At 43.6% G+C, this 16,273-nt stretch overlaps 1 protein-coding gene across 12 annotated transcripts in view; it reads right to left on the reverse strand.

The window, feature by feature from the left end:
* Nucleotides 1-16,273, reverse strand: part of RBFOX2 (RNA binding fox-1 homolog 2) — a 175,763-nt gene that overhangs the window by 96,608 nt on the left and 62,882 nt on the right. The window contains exon 1 of one of the 12 annotated variants that reach the window (XM_063321754.1): nucleotides 2,658-2,767. The exons of the other annotated variants lie outside the window; for them this stretch is intronic. Coding sequence (XP_063177824.1) covers nucleotides 2,658-2,729 — 72 coding nt within the window. The 5' untranslated portion in view covers nucleotides 2,730-2,767. Of the gene's footprint in view, nucleotides 1-2,657; nucleotides 2,768-16,273 lie in introns of those variants that run through there. 12 annotated transcript variants of the gene reach the window in all.

Here is a 16,273-nt window from a genome sequence, read left to right on the forward strand (position 1 = left end):
TTATTCCTGAGCAATTTCTGTTTATTCTTTGTTCTTCTGCCAGTACCGTCCTCTGGCTTAACCATATTTTCTCTTCCCCTTACAATTAACCTTCCTCATGTGCCCCCTCTCTACCCATCTAAACAAGCAGCTGTTCCAGTCTCCTGTCACATGATGGGCTCGCCGTATCCCAATCTCTGCAAACCCTTTCTTGCACCTGATCTAGCCTGTGCTCACCGTTTTTTTTTTTTAAGACATTATCCAGAACAACATTGTTAGCTCCTAATCATTTCACAATTCCAGCACTAAACTCCATCTTCTCTAGCCCCGTTAGTACTTTCCCCTGTAGCACCAGATCAGATGCTGTAAGACCAGTCTACAGTAAGACACATCATCCCATTAAGAAAAATGCATATTATAAAGTTAAGAAAACTGGTTATCTTAAAAACAGATAGGTTGACATGGCACAACCCTATTTTGATGGATTTGTGTTGCTTTTTATCGCATTTTTCATTTGTGTCCAAGCCTTTAATTAATATTTTTGTGTCAGCATACAGCTGAGGTTGGACCAATAGGTCTGTATTTACTCAGATTATCCCCCACCACCAATAGGGCCATTATGCTTCCTGTTCTCTAAATATATGATAGCACTCCTGATTTGATAGATTAAGACTTGTATCCGATCTGCAACTTCATGAACCGGCTCTTTCACTTTCAGGAATATGTATCACCCTTCCCCAGGCAACCCTGCTCCACAGCCCAGCCTGGTAGCTCTAGGGTCTTCGAAATGTCCAGTGTGGTGGCTTCTACCGTAGGTTCATGCTCGTTACCCATCCTGCCCTTGCTCCCATGATCAACTCTACCTTCAACAACAGCAAAAAAGATTTGTTCGATTCTGCGATCGCAAGAAGTGTATCCTCATTAACTACCCTATCACCAACACTAAGCGGCCCCGCATCTTCCCTTCTCTCTAACCGTACTTGGCAAAACTGTCACCCATTTCTTTAGCAACATTTGCAAGGTTTAACTGAGCCTGATTTTTGGCAGTTCTCATTTTATCCCTACTGACTTTAAAGGCACAGCATTCTCCGCTGATAAATTCTTTTTTGTAAATTCTCCTTTTGCACCTAACAGCTTTTATAAGGTGATTATGCCTCCAGTTTGGCTGGAGTTTCATCTTACAAGTTTTTTTCCCCTTTACTTATATCGTCAGGAATTTATATCCAAAGTGTTTCTAACAAAAAAACCCAACCCAAACCAACAACAAAACCCAAACCATGCGCTTCTGCAGTCAAGTCTGAGTTTTCAATCCAGTTCACTGACTTCATTAAATATTTTGCTTCATGTATCAAAGCTTGTATCATGATCACCCCATCCAAAGGTGGGGACATGGAGGTTTCTAAACAGCTCATTTTCCTGTAATAGTCATAGCACCAGTAATTCACTCACTGTCTCAACAAACAAGTGATGATGCTACAGTGATGAGATCTTTTGACTCTATTATTGTTAGCAGCAGCATTTGTTCTCCAAGCTGTATCTGAGAAATTAAAGTTTCTCATACTAATATTTATCTCTGTAATGGTACTGGGAATATTATCATTTCAGAGCCTCAAGTTTGTATCCGAATTCAATCCTATGAGGGATTACAGCAGACTCACAGTACTCCCTCTGGGACATCTTTTACCATTCTTCCCCACAGCAATTTTGACCAGAAACAGATCCTGCATTATCAGTGTTACTCTTCTTTCTTCTTTACAGTCTACTGCATACAATACAGCCTATCACCTTTTACATCTGCCCTATCTGAAACACACATAATCTTGAATGCATGTTAAAGCCATGATTACTATTCTTGCAGATTGATATTATCCCTATAATATCCAGTTTCATGCTCTGCACCAGTAGCTCTGGTTCCTCTACTTGTTATTTCTGATGCCAGGAGCCTGAAAAAAAAAACCTGATATGTTTGTGCATTTACCGATCACACAGCTCCCAGCTCCCTCAACTAACAGTATCATCCATATAGTTGCCGCTGAATTTTATTATTCTTTTTATAACATTGAATGTTATTGTTTTCCATCTCCTACCTACCCATCACTTTGCCTAGAAATACTGTTTTACATGCTACAGTAGCAGCATTTACCTTATTTTCCTCTTTCTGTGTACTAAGCAAGGCATGGAGATTACATGAGTTCTTCCCAACATTCTCAAAACCCAGTATTTTGCTTCACATGCACTGCTCTCTTTGATGTCTGCAGACTGAGGAGCATTTTTGGAAAATGCAAGACCACAACACTGGGCTTTGCTTTGCCTGCTTTCTTCAGACTGCTCATAGCAAGCATGCTAAGTCACAACTACAAGTACAGCTATAAAACATAAACTAGCCATAGTCTCCCTATGCTTGAAGTGCAGCCATGGTAATTCCAGACATTCTCCATGTACCTTTTTTTTTTTTTAATTGCTAAAAACTGTGGTACTGTGTGGATGCAGCAATACAGCATGGAGTCTGAGGTATTTCCATGCTGCACAGTCATTACACGACAGTGATCTTTACTACAGAAATTACACCAACAGTTTCATTTTATAAGCTGAATTTATAAAATCTTTAGTATAATTCTTTGTTCTCCAGACAAATTAATCCAAGCCTTAGCTAGTTACTCCCACTAAAGAGCTCTTACCTCCGCTGATTCTAACTCTTCATCGCTAGAAGCCTGGCTGATGCTCTTCCTCTCACCCACCAAAAATGGCATCTTTAACAATTAGCCAATCACTACATCTGCTAAACTGGGTCATCAGGGATCTGATGAGCAGCTTACAATATGTCCCTGCTTTTTAAAGACTGATGTAAATGTAGGAAACATGCCAGCAAGCAAGGATGCATTTTCTGGCTGGGTATGTACTGATTTCCATAGCAGCTAAATAGATCAAGCCGCTCAGGCAGCTCATGTTGGTGTTAGACAAACAGCCCAGGGTACCAAGATTACATCTTTAGAAATGCAAGAGATCCTCATTTTGCACCAAAGCAAGTCTCATGTCCTGAGAACGAAGGTGAGTTTTGCTCACTGCAGGTGAGAATTTATACTGGAAAGTCATCATTCCTCTATAGGGCTACATTTTCTGGGCTGTGTTGCTTGTGTGGTTTGAATAGGTACAACTTTTTTTCAAAAGCTGCATGATTTTTTTCTTCCCAGTTTTAATATAACCAACAACTAGAAAAATTACATATGGTCCAATTGTTATTTTGACCCTGAAATCATTAGAGATTCGAGTGGGGAGGACATAAATGTAGGGAGGGCATGCACTGGAAAGCTCAATATTCCAAAATGGCAAGCAGAAGCAAAGACGATGACAAAATAGGTGACTGGATAAATTGTTTTTCCTCACATTTCAGAAACCTGGCAATTTTACATAGATGTCCTGATCTCAAGAGCAAGAAGATCTGGTGGTGGATCAGCTATGCAGGAGAGCGAATACCTCAGCACCAAGCCAGTGCGTTTTTTGCAAGTGAAACATGTTAAGCATGCAAATGCGGAAGATCAGGAATGAGATGCATTAAGCAGAAATGGAACCAGCAATTCTGGGGGATGTGGAGCAGAAGCAAACAAGAGCGTGTTGGATTCGCGTAATAAGGACATCACAGGAAAAAATTTGAATGCGTTGGGAAAGCCATAGGAGCCACTGCTTGCCTGAACCCAGTCTGATTAGTTAGAGCTACTTATTCCTTGAGTTCATTAGCATTAATGTTCCGAAAACACATTAGCACAAATGAAATTATCAAAACCACACTCTGAATCCAAGGAAACTAAAAATCCCTCTGGCAAAAGGCCTAAGAAGCCCAAAGCTAAAAAAAGCAGCAAATACCAGGCTACATGCAGCTGAGAAGGTAGCCCTATCACACTCACTGCTTCTGCCAAGGAAATACCTCAGGCAGACATTGGAACCTCTGTCATTACACATTCCAGTTTTTATGGACAAAATTCATTATTTCAAGAAAATTTGAGAGAGAAATACCAGAGACAATAGTTAATAAAATGGAAGCTCTGAAATAGCTCCTGGTCACATCCTTTCCCCTCAAAGTGCCGGAGATCTTCCTCTTCAATCTTCTGCAACACGTTCTCCATTCACAAAGCAATTTACTTATAAGCCATGGAGTTTGTTTGCATCTGCCTCTACCACTCTAAACACACCCCAACCAAGCTCTGTAGTCCTGAAACTGATCTAAAGTGGCTTAATAGCTAGGCACCGTGCACACTCTGAACCATGGACACAAGATACCTGCATCCTGTTACCGCCCTCAGCTCTTCACTGCATCATCTACACATCGCTATTAAATATTAATGGTTTGTCTAGACTGGAAAACTAGCACAGTTTTAAAACACAATTACAAATACACAGCATAAGAGGACAGGTCAGGATTAAAAATAATTATTTCTTAAGTACCACTTATTTTCAAAGCCTCAACAAACTCTGCTTCAGGGAAGGAGACGGAAAATGGAGGCAGAGCAAGGATACCGCATCAGTCTGGTAAAGCAGCATATTGCAAGACCTTTGTTTGCTGGACAACTGGCTTTATTTTGTTTCGTTGAGCTTTCTTACAGCCAGCCAGCAGAATGGCAGCAATAGCAAACTCCAGAGACCTACAGACCAAAACAGGACCTATGAAATCACAAGCCTGGATCTTCCTCAACCAGAAACCAAGCTCTCTCAGTGCCTGATCTACACAGCCATGGCTGTCAAAAGAAAGACAGACTCTTGGTGAGATTGCAAGGAGTAAATTGATCCTGAGGTTAGATCTGTGTAGGCAGTCTTCCTGAAGCTGGAAGTAAAGATCCTGCCCACACAACTTCAGCTGCCAGACAAGGACCCGGAGTCAATTCAGGCAAAACTCAGATTGCTCAAAGTCCATCTCTGAAATTATCACAAATTAAAAATATAAGGTAGCAATGAACACTCACCTGAAGTTTGAAAAAATCCTCTGTCAAAAGACTGTGCTCCCAGAACCAAGATTTTAGGCACGATGCTAGCTAACAAGCTGCCTCCCAGGAAGGCAGGTTTAACACAACAGTAACTCAAAAAATGTATTAGTGATTAAGTTGCAAAATAGATCTGGCAGCAGTCTGGATATACCAGCAGCATATAGAAGACATGAGTTCAACTTTCATTTCTACCCCAACCCATCGCTTTACACGCATTAAAAACAAGGTTTAATTACACTATCTTGAGAAAACTCCAGCACATCTGAGTATAACATGTGACAAGTCCAAAAGGAGCTTCTAAAACCAGATGGGCTCCATCACCTTAGTTATTACCAAGTTATTACAGTATAAAGGGGGAAAAGAAAGTATACATGGATTTTCCAGGAAAAAAAAAAATATCTGTTGTGTTGGGCCTAGGCCTCCTTTCAAGGAGAAGTCTAAGTGCTTGGCACTGTTTCAGGAAGAAAATAAGTGTACTTTTGGGCTAAGCCATTTGGCAAAGGAGGTGATCGTAGCACAGCTTTCGTTTGGGACCACTTGTATATGCACTGATTTTCGTAATAATGTTACATGACCATCAAAATGCTTTTTGCCTGTTACATGAAAAAAACAAAAAGGTGTCCAGATGCAGACTTTCAACATCCAAGAAGAGAAGTTTTCTCTTGGTAGTTCAGACATTACATGACAGCCACACTGCCTTTCTATATTCCTTTGGGTGCAGTGGAGAAAGGAGACACAGACAAAAAGAACAGAGCAAAAGCAGTTTTCCTTCACTGTAGAGGCTGCTAGATCTACCGCCTCGCTCCAGAAACTCAGAGAAAAGCTTTGCCCATTTTGTCTCTCATACTCCCACTTAGTTTTTCACGTAACAAGCGGCAGCAGTTCAATTAGCCGATCCTTAAGGGGACAACATTTATACCTAGACAGTTAACAGGGAGATGCAAAAGAGAAAGACTTGACTCTTCTACGAAATACAGCAGCTTAAGCCTGAACATTTCTCCAGATCTATGCTAAGCCTACAAAAATTAAGGTTAATTCCTCAAAGAACTATCTTCCTAAGAATAAATATTATTAAAAGTCACCAGATGGTAGCATGAGAGATACTCTCACCAAGTATTTTTAATTGAATGAATCACAAACCAGGGTTGGACTGCACAGTCGATTTCCCCCTGTAGTGTAAGTATAGTTACACCGTTATCTCAGCCCCAGCAGCGAGTCGCTGTGTGGCAGCCACAGGGCCGTGGGTGACGCCAGGCGCATTCCCAGTCCCTTGCAAACGCTTGCGGGATAAACCGCTTTTGCCCAGGGTTTGAGCTAACACGTTTTTACCCCGCCTTTGCCTGGGGTGAAGGGAAGGGAGCACATGATCACCTATCGCACAGCATTGCGGTACGCAGCTGCCTTACTCATCTAGCTGGGCGCAGGCTCCCTAACGAAGACGGTTTGGGTATGGATTTTCCTCCCCACCTCACCGCCCAGCTTATCAAATTGCTTCCCCGTGACAAACTAAAATAGAAAAAGGTACTTGTTCCAAGTTAAAGAGTGTCCACACAATAAATTACGCTAGTATTGACTTAAATTTATCCCTACCTTAGAGCAGTATGGCTTCCCAGCTACAAAAACAGAAAAAGAATTTGGGGGAAAGGTTTTCTCGGGCAGCATTTTGTTCTTTTGACACAGGAGCAAAGGCATTCCCTGCCTAACTTGGTTCAACCAGAATAGCAGAGCAGCTGTCCACACACTGTAACTGTGCAAGAGACAAAACATATCAAAAATATTAAACCAAACTCTTAATTGAATGGAAGTAAAAGAGAAATAATCAGGCAGCACAGTCTACGTGAGATAGCTGGGTCTGAGACCGCATTACTGGCAGGAACTGAGGAATTGGAGAACATCATGCGGGCAGGACCTTTAGCTGCCGCAACAGCAGGTCACCAAATAAATCTCAGGAAATCATTTGGAAACAGTTCCAGCGTGGCAGTATATGGAATATGACACCTTCAGCATAAATCTGCAAAGACAATTTCATGATGGAAGAATTACATCTGTCCATTAATTTCTGTAGGCCTCAGTTTAAAATCTTGCTCGCCTGCTACACTTCAGATGATGAATCCTGCTTTTTCCCCACTCCCATTTAAAAAAAAAAAAAAAAAATCCCAAACTCAGGCAGCTCCAAAGAGATTCAACAGCAAAATACCAGAAGTACTGCAGTTAACAGTTAGGTACATTTGCTGAGTGCACAGAAAGGATCCAGAAATAGCACGCAAAGCTGAGATTTGGCAAGAACGACGCAGTTTACCCTGAAAGAGGAAAGTCAGACACACTAAATGAATGGTGACAAGCAGCAAGTCATGCTTTAATGTGGGGAGTGACCCCAGGGACTACTCTTGTTGGTGCAGAGGTGCTACTTATTGCTGTGTCCCTCCTCTGGTGGTTTTAGTGGAGAAGCAGAAGGCTATGGTGCAGAACAGAAGAGGTATGTTGAGGCTACGCCAGCTCTTAGGCAAGAAGTAGTCTTCACATCACTTTTTGCCTCAGACTAAGACAAAAATAGTAAAAGGCAGCAAACCCCTAGATTGTGTTTGGTTGGGGTTTTTCTGAAACAGATCTATTTCCAAGAAAGCAGGAGCGATCAAAATTCTGGAAATCTTTTTCTTCTCACCCAGAGTCCCAAGATGTGGGCACAGAGGTCTGCTATGGGCACATAAGCTAACTGCTACCCACACTTCTCCCCAAGAGCAAAGAGGACAGAATAAAGCCTGACATGGCTCAGTCAAAGCCCTTTCCTGCAGGCTAGCTTCACCCCCCAGCAAGTTCTAAAACAAGCCACATCAGATGAAATCCCTGGACAACAACCACCATGGGCTTTCTCTGGTTGCACCATCGACACGATCAAGGTACCTGCTCTTTTCAGCAGCTTTCTGTGACCTCTACAAAAAAATTCACACATGTTCATTCACCTCAGTTTGCCACTCTCTGCATCCTCTGTCCCAAAACCAGGAAGCCGTAAAGATGGTTTTCCGGCTCCCATGAAAACCCTTATCTCCGTTTTCTGTCACTATCAAGAAATCTCCACCAAAGACTTGGCTCATGTTCTCTGCACATCTCTCCAGTTACTCTGCAGTGGGGCTACTCTCACCTCCTAGTAACAGGACTACCAACGCAAAAATTAACTGCAACTCCTCTGCATTATCGTCTTCGGTATCAGCAGCACTCAAACTTCAGTTTCTATGGCTTTACGGGTCTCTTAGCATGAATTTAAAAGAACCACTTATCTCAGGCTAGAGATTTGTGCATAGGCCAGAGTTAAAAGTAGGGCAATACTTAAGCTGCATCTCAAGCTCACACTGTAATGAAGCAAAAGCTGCAACTTCAAGCTCTGAAGGGGCACAGCAGGCACACCTCCTGTGACTGCTCTGAATTAGATAGCTTCTAAGAAACTTGTGTGAATCTTGAAAGTCTAATACAGCTCAACAGTCCACAACTGAACTGCTTTAGCAGGCAGGTCGAGCTGCAGCATCCTCTTTCACGTATGTTACTGGGTCCTCAGTACGGTGCTGGAAATAAGACCCTTTTCTGCAGCAGAGGAATGCGGTAGATGTGCAAACCCTGCAGGAAGCAAACTTCAGAATGGCAGATTGCCAAAGGCATTTCTGGTCAAAATGAAGAAAAACCGTCACTGCCACCCAACTGCCCCAGACTGTCTGCAGTAGAACAGGAAAATACATAACCACCATCAAGATGAAAACAAAGAAAATAATGGACACACAAAAATAAGCCCACACTTTCTGCACATTCTGTTACTGAGTTACCTTCTTTACAATTACGGGACAGATCTAATAACAGCCCCTAGAAATCCAGCTGTCACATTTTGATAGTTCACTGATTGCCCACAGAGATCTAATTACCTCAGCCAGTCCACACACCTAAAACCCCACATGGCCATGGCCATTCCTCAGCCTTGCCCTGCCAGAGGTCTGGAGAATGGAAGCAAGAGCAACGCTAGGATGATCAGATGATTTTTGGAGCCACCAAGGTCAAAGTATAGGGACAAGAAGAAGGGAAACAGCTGCTTTAGAGCTAGAGACAACAGAATGCTTAAAAACCTAGAAAAATAATTAAACGAACTAATGAGCCATAGCTGGCAAAGGAAGCACAGGTCAAAGAAGATACAATTCCTCAGTGTGGGGAGAGGTGAAGAAGGAGAGAAGCTCTCCCATGTTGGGACAGAAAGGGACCAAGTTAGCAGCTCCATAGCGGAGCCGTGGCAAGATGAGTAGAGAAAAAGGGACATATCAAGAGAAGAGACGATTTATCCCAGAATTTCAGGGCTGGAGTAAGCAGTAAAAGATGAACAAAAGTGAATGTCTGTGGTGGATCCAAACAGGAGACAGGAGCAGGATGACAATGCCACAGGATTTGTTCTGTTACCGGGTTTGTATGTTTTAAAAAGAAGTGAACAGAAAAACGCTGCCAGCTTAAAATGCTCCAAGCATACAGCCTGCCACTCCTCCTAGGTTATGACACAAATTCCTGCCCTGTAATGAGAAGGGCTTCTTGGGATCCAGCAGCCCTCCGACTCTTCACCCCCAGCTGGGGGGCGGAGGGGGTTCCCATATCAGCAGCTCGGCAGCACGGAGCTCCCCACACTGGCACCGGCCGCCTGCCCAATTCAGACCTGTAATCTCCCTCGACTTTGATTTAATGCAGCAATTACTGGTAATGTGGTTTGAAGGAGATAAATGCCCAGTACAGGGCTGGCTGGCACTGACGCTCATTCCGCTCATGATGCGAGAACGGTTTTAATTAAAATCCCCTTTATGATAAAGGAGCTGCTTGACTGGATGTTTCTGTGCAGCCCTGATACGGAGCCTCCTCCAAAGCGGATTAGAAATCAAAGTTTCCCCCTTCTTGCTACTGGCAACACACAAAAATAGGGAACACAGTCACCATGTCACCCCTCTGCAATTTTCTTAACCCTAGAACTGCTGGGAAAGTGCCCATGTTTGCTTAGAAACAATTGCCACCTCTTGTCATGGCTATAAGTGCTTCCCAGGTTAGGTTTTAAGCATCACGGCTGCTTTAATTAGAATAAACTCATCAAGAGAGCTCATCCTCTGTGATCCAAAACCAGTTTCCCCTCTACCTGGTTTAAAAGGGAATCAGCTTGGCTACTTTTATGACAGACCCATCCCTACAGTATGCAATTCTGGCGAGCACGAAATCAGACCCACAGTGCTCTAGCAAGATGGTAGGAAGTCAGGATCTGGCTGAAAGGCTGGAAAAGCAGAAGCCTCTGCTAGGTGAGGCAGAGCGGCACAGACAGGGAAGAAGGAAGGAGCAGCACTGCAAGATAAAGGCATAAAATTTGGCAGAGCAGTCAGGATCCCAGCACAGACATGTTCCAGAAATGATCTGTCAGCTCTTGATCGAGTTACAGCAAATGTAGGTGCAATTTTGGGTTGGTTTTCTTCTTTACAGTATAGGAAATACCAGAGATGAATATATTAAGCACAGCTAGTTTCTATTATTGCAAGTGCCAGGAGCAGATTGTCACAGTGAGAAATTGGCCTTGTGCATTACACAGAAAAGGCAGCGCTGGGTTTGGAGGCCTGCAGACAGTGCAATGTGAAGATAAAGAGCCTCAAGTCTGAATGTGCATTATTCCTCCTCTTAAGCCACGAACACACGTAAACATAAAAGGGCTGACTTAAGCAGCTGAATTTCTGAGTGACCTTCAAAATATATCTGTGGACCACGGGGCTGTCCAAGCCTTTTCCTGGGACCCCCTATCCATTTCAGAGTCTTTGCCTCGTCACCCCAGGAGTACTCCATATTCCCTGAAATTGCCTTCTCCCCCCAAACCCTCAATGCCAGTCAACGGGATTCTGCTCCGAAAAGCCTTTTTCTTTCAAATTTCTTCCTTATTTTAAAGTGGCTCTTATATTCCATGATTCCCTACCCCCTTCAGACAGCACAATATCAAACAACAAATGAAAAAAAAAATCCTGAACAGAACCAGGAGGGATTCGGCACATCAGCGTGACTAGCTGACTCCACAGGAGTCTGCAGCAGCAGACACCAGACCACCAAAGGTTGATGTGGCACGGCTGTAATGATAAAACTAGCCTTCAGAAGCACCTTGCTCCTCAACAGGATGAACAAAGGGTAAAAACACTAGGTCAGAGACGGCAGTGACATGAAGATTTAATGTGGTTTTGCTGGTCCACAAGGGAAAAAAAAAATGAAACCAAAAAAGGCCTGGTATAATTAACAAGATTAAAGGGGGATTTAGGATCAGGACAGAAAAGCAATGGGCCAGATTGATCCTTACAGGATTAAAGCTGGAATCCTACTAAGAGTCCAGTGGTTGAGAGATCAACGCAATGTAATGGGATTAAATCAACATCAGCTTTTGTTTTTACACAACTGAACCCCAGCGCCCATGCTTTTACTGCTTTGGATAAGCCACGGAAAGGGTGACTGGTACCTACAGACAACCAGTATGCAGGTCGGCCAGGCACTTCGCCCTTCAGCCCTCTCACGGCACGAGCAATAGGTACTGCCGCTTTCAGAAACAAAGGACAAAAAAATATGGTTTATAACAAACGGTCCAAACAGCCAAGGAAGTTGAGGATTTACCAAAGTCCAGGTTCTGGCCAGCTCTAAATCAAGTGGTATCAAGTGCGACGGGATCACACCAGGTCTGATGGATGGGAAAGCCAGGAGGGCAGTCCCAGCTGCATTCAGACATGCTGCCGACAGGCAATTGGATTTTGATATTGTCTCTTGCCGGCGAGGAACAAAGGATGCAGTGTACTCTGTGGAACATATCAGCAAACACATTTAAGACAAATTGTCGCATGTCCCCATTGCACAACAATATCCAAGAATTACAAAAGTGAGAAAAGCCTCTTTCAGCATGTATCATTTGCATTACAGCTGGTGCAACACATGCAGGCCAGCTGCACCTCTATTCCCCTGTCCCAAAGTTTCCAAAGCTTGCCGGTAATTTGAGTTGGTAGCAGGGGGTGGGGGAGAGAAAGAGGGAAACAGGACAAGGCACTCGCTTCTTTCTAGACATGCATACTATTTTTAAAGTTTTTATTCTTGTAGGAGAGAAAAATGTGCATGTTTAAATGAGAGGGTATCCATCACCACCCTGCTCGGCTGAAGTGGGAAGGGGTGTTTATTGCACACCTGTTCGCAAGAGCTAAACAGCTGCAGTGGAGAGCAACGCTCCCCATGCAAGAAAAAGCATTAAAGCATCTCGTATTTCCACAGCACTTCTGAGTTCTAAAGGTGCTTAAAAACAACCATTACACATACAATATACACACTCCAGCAAAGTTTTTGCTGCAGAAGAAAAATTTCCCCAACACTAAAATTTAAAAATACAGATACCACCCATTTCTTAAAAGATGCTTCAATCAACAGCCTCACGTATGCTGGAAGTGCTTCTCCTTTTCAGCTGGTTGGACCAAAAAAAGTAATCGTCATTCACTGCTCCTCCTCACTCAAGCAGCAGCCAAAATCTCAGTGTAATAAATTGGAGTGGGGGGGAAATCGCTGAAACTACTGCTGGACCCAACAGGCCTGTGAGCAAAGCTGCTCTGCCGTGTAACTGAGACCGGCCTGATGGAGCTACATACCCCACTTACACTGCCAAATGGGCTTTGCCACCTTCCCGAGAGACGCTTCATCTTTACTCCAAAGGGTTCTCCATCCGCAAGGTACATCACGGATGCAAGCAGACATTACCGTAGTGATTGAGGGTGGGATGAAAAAGGAGGCCGTTACAACAGAAATGAAAAGTTAAAAAACAGCAACAGGCAGATCGCACTGCACATTTTCTATTTTCTAGCCACATAGACACAATTGAATTTCAGCACTTTTCTGCATTTAAACTTTGTTTCTACATTAGATGATTTATAAATTACAGAAGTACAGAGGAGTGTTCCAGTATCATCCTATGCCAGCTCCTTACAGCACAATGAATAATAATCCCTAAGAATATCTAAAAAAAATTGTCATGTGGTCAAAATATTTTCATTTCGTCATTGTCTTAATGTCCAAGATTCAATTAGAGTATTGTGTGGGGGACAGCAGGTTTCATTTGAGGCAGGAGAAAAACTATCTGCCTTTGCCCTGGATTCGGCTACAGACCCAAGAACCATCTGGTAAAAAATCAGCCAGAGCATTGTGCAGGCAGTATATTAGTCATAAGACGTAGGACTCAGAGAACAATGAAACCTAAATTTAAGGGACAGATGAGGGAAACTTAATTACTTGTTCAAGCTTCTTCACAGCTTTGGGGAACCTTTAACACTTTCTACAAAAGAATTTAGCACCAGAGGGCACAAAGCACATCCTCGACTGATTTCTTAATTTTCTGCAAGTCCGTTTTCACTTCCAGCACGGAACAATCTGCACTGGTCCATCAGTACAGCCTGCCTCTCCAACGCATGGCCGCAGGATGCGTCGTATCCATACTTGGTATGGTACTCCATACTTGGTACAAAGTACCACCCGGACCTGCGGTACTGTAGATACAGATCCTCCTACAAACTCACAGCTGATAGTGATATGATAACTGTAGTGATAGGACAAGGGGTAATGGCTTTAAATTGAAAGAGAGTAGATTTAGATTAGATATCAGGAAGAAATTCTTCACTATGAGGGTGGTGAGGCACTGGGACACATTGTCCAGAGAAGTTGTGGAGGCCCCATCCCTGGAGGTGTTCAAGGCCAGGCTGGATGGGGCTTTGAGCAACCTGGTCTAGTGGGAGGTGAACCTGCCCATGGCAGGGGGGTTGGAACTAGATGATCTTTGAAGTCCCTTCCAACCCAAACCATTCTATGAACTCCCCAAAGAAAACATTTTGTCTGCTCCCACAACCTGACTCAAACTCCTGCTGTACCCAGTAGCCCTTGCTGAAGGACAAAGAGATCTCTTCCAGCTAATTGCATAAGCCATCCAATCAATACTTTTGGTTAAGCATGCACACATACACAGTTGATACCCTAGTGACTGTTTAGAGCTGTGGCAAAAAAGCCATCCAAATTCAGATCCACTCAAAGACCTTTCCTATACCATTGCTGTACCCTTGGAGGTTAGGAAAAGGGTAAAGTTCTGGTGCTGCTGGAATTAAGGTTTGCAAAAAAGCACCACGGGAAGTGCAGAAAATACAGATGTTCTGTCTCAAATTGCTATTATCTGCACTCTTCCTAAAGCTCTCATCTGGAAACCAGGAAGGCTGAGGTTTATTCTCTTCTTATTCTCTTATGGTTTATTCTCTTCCTTCCAAGATAAACAGGCTGTTTGGTGAAAAACTAACTTAAACAGGACCCCGTCCCTGTTAGTCTCCCAAGACTTGGACAGGCTTACAGCAAACAGAGTCCCCTGTGCTCATCGCTGTTTGGACAGGCGGGAATAGAGCAGACAGGCAGAAGAGCCGCTGGAGAAATTCACACCGACTCAGTCAGCCTACATCCCTCTAATTCTTTTGTTTAGACTCATCAGGGAAGGAAATTCCTCAATGTGATGGCAATGTGCCGGGCACTGATTTTACCTGTTTTCATATTAATCAAATGTAGCATACAAAATAGATCATCCTGATCCCAAATTTCCCTTCTCTGAAGCCAGTAACTTAATTTGCAATGCCTTCTCTTTTTGAATTGCACTAGGCTGTCTTGTCTCAGTAGTGACCTTGGCATCTTCCAGGATTACAGGCCTGCAGGAACACAGAACTGGAAAAGATCACCTGGATTATCAACTCTAGCTCTCTAACAACACAGGCAGTCACATTATATAGTCTCTTTCATAAACTATTCTTTCTGTTTCCCAAATCTCCAAACACTGTATAAAACCCTAGATGCAAATAGATGCAAGCTGCTTTGTCACGCTAACCCCCAGGGGAACGCATTGCAGACATCCCCAAACCAGCTGTGCACGGTGCAGCTCGGGTGTGGAAGCAGTATAACCATGTTCACGAGGTGCTGCACCAAAGCTAATAAACCTTATCGAGCAGCAGAACTCATTATCTCAGTTGCAGTGCCGGACAAACATAACTATGTTACTTCTGGATTCAAGCTGCTACATATGCATGCCACAGTATGGCACTGCAGGGACTTGCAGGCTGGGGAATCAGCTTACAGGCTACCAGCTCCGGGATCTTTGCATGAGCTCCATTTTATGTTTTTTCCAGGGCTTTCCTGTTCCAGAGCAAGAATCCAAAATTGGTGTTTATATTAACATGAAGTGCCTTTTACCATATTCACAGAAATTCACCCTATCCCTGACCTCTAACATGCAGTCAGGAAAACCTTGTGGCACCCTCCCAGCCGCAGTCTCCCAGAGGCTACCATATCTTAACCTCCCTCAGCGCTGACCACTCTGTGTGTGCACCTTTCACACACAGCAACTGCACGTTCTCCATCCCGTCAGAGCTTCAGTTGATGGCTGACGTGTTCGTTTGCCATTCCTACCAAACAGGTTCCAGCCAAAGGCCTACAGGCACAGCCAGACTTCCCCAGCAATAGCTGCCCCAGGCTTGGCACCGGAACAGAGCAGGGAGGCCGCTTTCTCTGGATAGCCACTTGCTTTGCTGCTATCAATCTCGTGCTTTGAAAGCCACACTGTAATGACCATACTTTTCACTGGCAGTCTTATACCTCTCATGAAAAAAAAACAAACAAATAATAGGAAGACATGGTGTGAGGAAGAGCACGTTGCTAAGACCCAAGTTTGGCAGCAGAGTTGGGTTTCCAATCCCTTGGTGGGAAAGCTGATGAGCCTGGAGCCTAGAGGGAAAAATTATTCCAGTGAATGCAAAGAGAGGCTTTTAAGTGACAAAAAGGCAAGCAAAAGGCAGGTCAGGAAGAAAACCAACAAAAAATATTTCAAAATGAGCTTGGCAAGCTTACTAGCACTATTCTTGCTTGCATTGTAGATAATTAGTAGGTCTAGGTAAGATCTTCACTTTCACAGGGCTCTAGAGAAAGAAATCATTTCTAGTTGCAATAGGCAGCCAGCCTCTCACAAACACTCAGCATGTACTCTGTACACGGCTGCGAGAAATGAGGAAATTATCTATACCCAGTATAATCTGAGATCAGAGCGATGAATCCAATGCTTTCCTACCAGAAGCCTAGCAACAGCATGGACCTCCCCTACCTTGGTCCCTCCTGCCTTTGATAGTTTCAGCTGTCTGAGCACAGGAGAAGGATGGCTGATAAATTGCTTGCTAGGGCTGCTGCCCCTTCCTTTCAGCCTTTCTTGTAACAACAGACCTCCAACAAGGCAACATTCATACATG

Source organism: Chroicocephalus ridibundus, chromosome 1, assembly GCF_963924245.1.
Source record: "Chroicocephalus ridibundus chromosome 1, bChrRid1.1, whole genome shotgun sequence".
Taxonomy (NCBI): domain Eukaryota; kingdom Metazoa; phylum Chordata; class Aves; order Charadriiformes; family Laridae; genus Chroicocephalus; species Chroicocephalus ridibundus.